The sequence below is a fragment of the Peromyscus californicus genome, unplaced genomic scaffold (assembly GCF_007827085.1).
Source record: "Peromyscus californicus insignis strain IS unplaced genomic scaffold, ASM782708v3 Scaffold_12__1_contigs__length_115047231, whole genome shotgun sequence".
Taxonomy (NCBI): domain Eukaryota; kingdom Metazoa; phylum Chordata; class Mammalia; order Rodentia; family Cricetidae; genus Peromyscus; species Peromyscus californicus.
The window spans coordinates 72,221,653-72,225,592 of record NW_026294413.1 but is presented as its reverse complement, the minus strand read 5'-3'; the positions used below and the strand labels follow the sequence as shown (position 1 = coordinate 72,225,592).

The following is a 3,940-nucleotide window of genomic DNA, read 5'->3' as shown; positions in this document are numbered from 1 at the left end:
TTACCAATTATCTAGGACCACAGTTAGAGTCTGGGATTCTGAAGCTTTGGCAAAGGGGCGGGTTTCAAGGCCCTTTTCATAGCAAAAGTAAGCATCAGGCATGGGATGCATGCTAGGAGTCATGTAGAAACAGCTATTAAAAGTTAACTTTGGTTTTGGTTGTGAGAGTAGGGGGTTATTGAGAATAGCTAACCCCAGGGCTGCAGAGAGCAATCACTAAAAACTAACATTTGGGTTGCTGACAGAGCTTCCCATCGTAAAACAAAGAAAGGCCTAATGGTTTATCCCTATTTGTTGGCGGAGCTGATGGCTGTCTGCTTCCATCTCTTAAGCTTATAATTTTTCATTCCTACATTCCTATATTTCTAGACCCCTCACCTTCCTTGTCTCTTCACCAAGTGTGAGATGCCAGGCGAGGGCAGGGAGCAGTTACCCTGTCCCTCCTCAATTCCAGGCGAGCTACTTTGGGCACTGTCGTTAGTAGCAGCTGGTCAGGCAGGAGAAGGAAAGTCACTAGGTGCTTACAGCTCAGAGTAATCACCCTAGGTATTTATCTGGCGCCGGTCCCCCTCTGCAAACATTGGCTTTAATCCTTCAGCCTATGGCAGCCAGAGAGAGAGAAACTCAGAGAATAGCAAGAGTGTCCCTGAGGCCACACAAGACTCGGTGTGAAAATAGGAACTTGGTGGGGATGACAGGCAGACACTGAGAGTGGGTGAGGTAGTTAGTGAAGGAAAAATACCTAGTCCCTGGTTTCTGGTTTTAGACACCCTTCCTCCTCTAAATGCTGTTCTAATTCTCAGCTCCCATGGGTAAGGGAACAAAGGGCTGTTGAAGTTTTAGCAATCCTTCTATGTCTGGGGGGATGGCCTGTAACCACTGAAATGACTACAGGTCCCAGTTCTACCCACACTCCCTTTTTCCCTATCAGAGATGTGAATTACAGCATGGTTGAAGGGAAAGGGTAAAATGGGCATTTTATTACACATAATAGCAACTCCGGAGTGATGGTCTTCACACCAATGTTCCAGTTAAACAGGCACTCAGACAAAACATCCTTTCTAAGTCTTGAGCAAGAACAGGGTCTCACACATATAAAATCTGGGATAGTCCGTGCCTAGTAACTGCTTAGTCTCACTGAAAAAATGTCTGAGGACCAAAGTCATTTAGGGGTGTCCTCAGGAGAAGCCATCCTAGATAGGTCCATCAGAGCAGTGAAGAATCTCTCAGGCCCACAGTGCAATAAGAGCCATGAAGGCAAAACCAGCTGCCACACAGCCATACTTGGCCAGAGGGGCCTCAGGACAGGCCAGCTCCCGGGGCAAAATTTCTAGGAAGGTGACATACAGGAATGTGCCAGCTGCCACTCCCTCTAATACAGCCTGGGCTAATCCCTGCGCTGGTCCTGAGGCCCCTCCAGTCACAGTCATCCCTAGGGCTAGGCCCACAGGAGACATGAGTGCTAATGACAGTATGCAGAACACGGCCCACCACGTCCCGGTGCCAATCTTCAGCAGCCGGAGGCCTACACTGAACACCACGAGCCCCTTATGAGCCAGAACAGCAACCCAGAGCTGTATAGTAGCGGCCACTGATGTCTGCAGTCCCACAGCTAGACCTTCAAACACGGAGTGAAAGGACAGGGAGAGCAGGAGGATGAGGGCGCGCAGGGGACCCAGTGAGGGGGAAGGCACAGGCGGGGGCTTGTGGAATCCAAAGGCGTGGGTCCCTCCCCATTCCTCTTCCTGCACGGTGGGTCTTCCAGCATGCCCGTGACCGTACTGCAGCGCCAGCGACTCCAAAAGGAAGACGAAGAAAAAGCCCAGGGAGATGACGAGCTCTCCATAGGGATACTCCACCTAGGAACAGAAAGACGCCCGTGAGCCAGGAAGGGAAGGAGACAGCACCCCGGGGGGACACCGGTCAGGGGAGAGAGGACAACAGGGAAAAGCAGCAACAGAGCAGGAGAGGGAACGAGGCTGAGCAGGCATGCAGAGTGAGAGACCCAGAGGGGCTGAGGGGCCAACCGGCACTTGGGTTAGACACAGCGGAAGCTAACGTGAGTATGTTAGAGGGTCCAGGGCAGGACGGACAGAGTAGAGCAGGAGCTTCCTCTGAGGGCCCACCCACAAAGGGTTACGTTGGCGCCTTCTCTCTTTGCATGGTTTGGGCTGAGAAGAGGTTCCTGGTACTCCTCACAAATCAGAAGGGCACGAACAGTCCCTGGTTCTCTTCACTCTCCAGATAGGCGCTAATAGATACTTACGGAACTGGAAGCGGCATCATGAGAAGAATTCCCCTTACCTCCTGTGCTATTCTAGGGAGACAGAAACAGAAATCAGACTGCGTCTGAGGCAGCGCTAGCTCCTGTCCCGCCCTTTCAGCAATCAAGCTTTCCTTGGAAGCCCAACCTGACCACCGTCCACCCTTCTATCAACAGCTGCTGACCATACGCTCTGTGCTCTTCTGCTTCCCGCTTTCCTCCCAGCCTCTGGTGATCACTCTGGCCCCATAGCCCCTCACTTGATTTCTCTGCTACCCACCTGCACCATGAATTTCTCAATTTCTGATTCAATTCCCTCCAGGGCTTCAGCAGTCATATGCATCAACCCTGCTCCCAGAAAGACCCCGGCAGAGACGCAGCCCAGGAGGCTGAGAACTCTGTAGTGACGACCTAAGAAGAAAGCCAAAGTGATTCTTCAGTTAGCAACGAGATAAGTGGGAATGAATGAAGAGCAACAGAGAGCACCCAATGTCTTTGGGGGCTGTGAGAACCCGAGCCAGATGTCAGGGAAGGGCTGGGTTAAGCCTTGGTGTAAGGGACAGAGACAGAGTGGGGCTATACCTGTAGCTGCATCCATCTGGAACCATTTGAAGCAGATGGGAGTAAGGCCACAGCCCAGGGTGAGAACCAGAAGGGCAAGCAGGCAGCCAATTTTCACTTCCAGCAGTACCTCCATCTTTGGGGTGTAGGATAAGCAGAGACCTCAGAATGACAAATGCAGTGAGCAGCAATTCAGGTGACCCAAGTGGAGTGTTCCCTTGAGTGAATTCAGGAGACTGTTGCTATCCTTTGTCCTGGACGGTCCGGACTTCCACAGGCCTGGGCCACATAGCTGACTGGGGCTCAGCTCCAGTCACCAGCCCTCCCACTAACTGGAGGCCCCTCCCCTGCCTCCCGCCTCCCTGAGCTTCCAAACCAGAAACTCCAGACTCCCTGCCAGGTGTAGCTCCGTGAAATCTTCTCTTCAACGCTGTGACTAATCCAAGAGCTCTGAGGAATCTTAGTTCATGTCTGGGGTTGATCTAACCTCAAATGGGACAATCTATGGTAGTTATGTCCCAGCTAATTTATGTGTGGGGCAATGTGGTCCTGCCGCAGTCAGGACAGTTAATCTAAGCCTTCCATACTCTACCTTATCCCAAGTCTTACAGGCTGCTATGCTGATACTTGAACTGAACCCTTTCAGAGAGGATTTGGGGCCACTTGAGGGTAGAGGGAGTGGTGTTGAGCAGAGGGCTGCTACTCTTCTGTGGGAACTAGCAAGTGAAGGGATTCCCCTTGCCTCTAATTCCAGAAAAATAGCTCCAGGCCTGGAAATCTCCAGGGTCGAGTGGAGATGCCTTTTGTTACAACATAAGATACTGTCCCTTTTTGTTTGTTTGTTTGTTTGATTTTTAACAATTATGTATTTTGAAAATTCTAAGAGGATATGTCAGAAGTTTTTAAATTAATAATTTTGGTCGTAAAACCAGTATAGAACATTTATTTATTTGTTTAACTATTTATTTGAAGTGCTAGGGATTGAACCCAGGGCGTGCTGCACAATCCCCTTTCCAGCTACATGGGAGCTGCTCACTTCCTATCTAAATTCTCACCTATAGTAACGTACCTATGGGAAACTCCCTTCCATTAAATTCATTCTTCAAATTCATGAGA

At 50.3% G+C, this 3,940-nt stretch overlaps 1 protein-coding gene across 3 annotated transcripts; it reads right to left on the bottom strand.

Moving 5' to 3' along the window:
• Positions 1 to 951: 951 nt before the first annotated feature.
• LOC128107978 (zinc transporter ZIP2-like) lies at positions 952 to 3,474 on the bottom strand. Of its 3 annotated transcripts, none has more exons than XM_052734303.1 (4): positions 2,846 to 3,474; positions 2,544 to 2,674; positions 2,267 to 2,317; positions 952 to 1,859 (listed from the first exon to the last, which is right to left on the bottom strand). In XM_052734303.1, the coding sequence occupies exons 1-4, from the start codon at positions 2,958 to 2,960 to the stop codon at positions 1,227 to 1,229; spliced, it is 930 nt and encodes a 309-aa protein (XP_052590263.1). In that variant the 5' UTR covers positions 2,961 to 3,474; the 3' UTR covers positions 952 to 1,226. The 3 variants fall into 3 exon arrangements, with proteins under 3 accessions (XP_052590263.1, XP_052590265.1, XP_052590264.1); XM_052734305.1 differs by having other exon boundaries at positions 1,783 to 1,859; positions 2,267 to 2,312; XM_052734304.1 differs by lacking the exon at positions 952 to 1,859 and having other exon boundaries at positions 1,884 to 2,312.
• Positions 3,475 to 3,940: the final 466 nt, after the last annotated feature.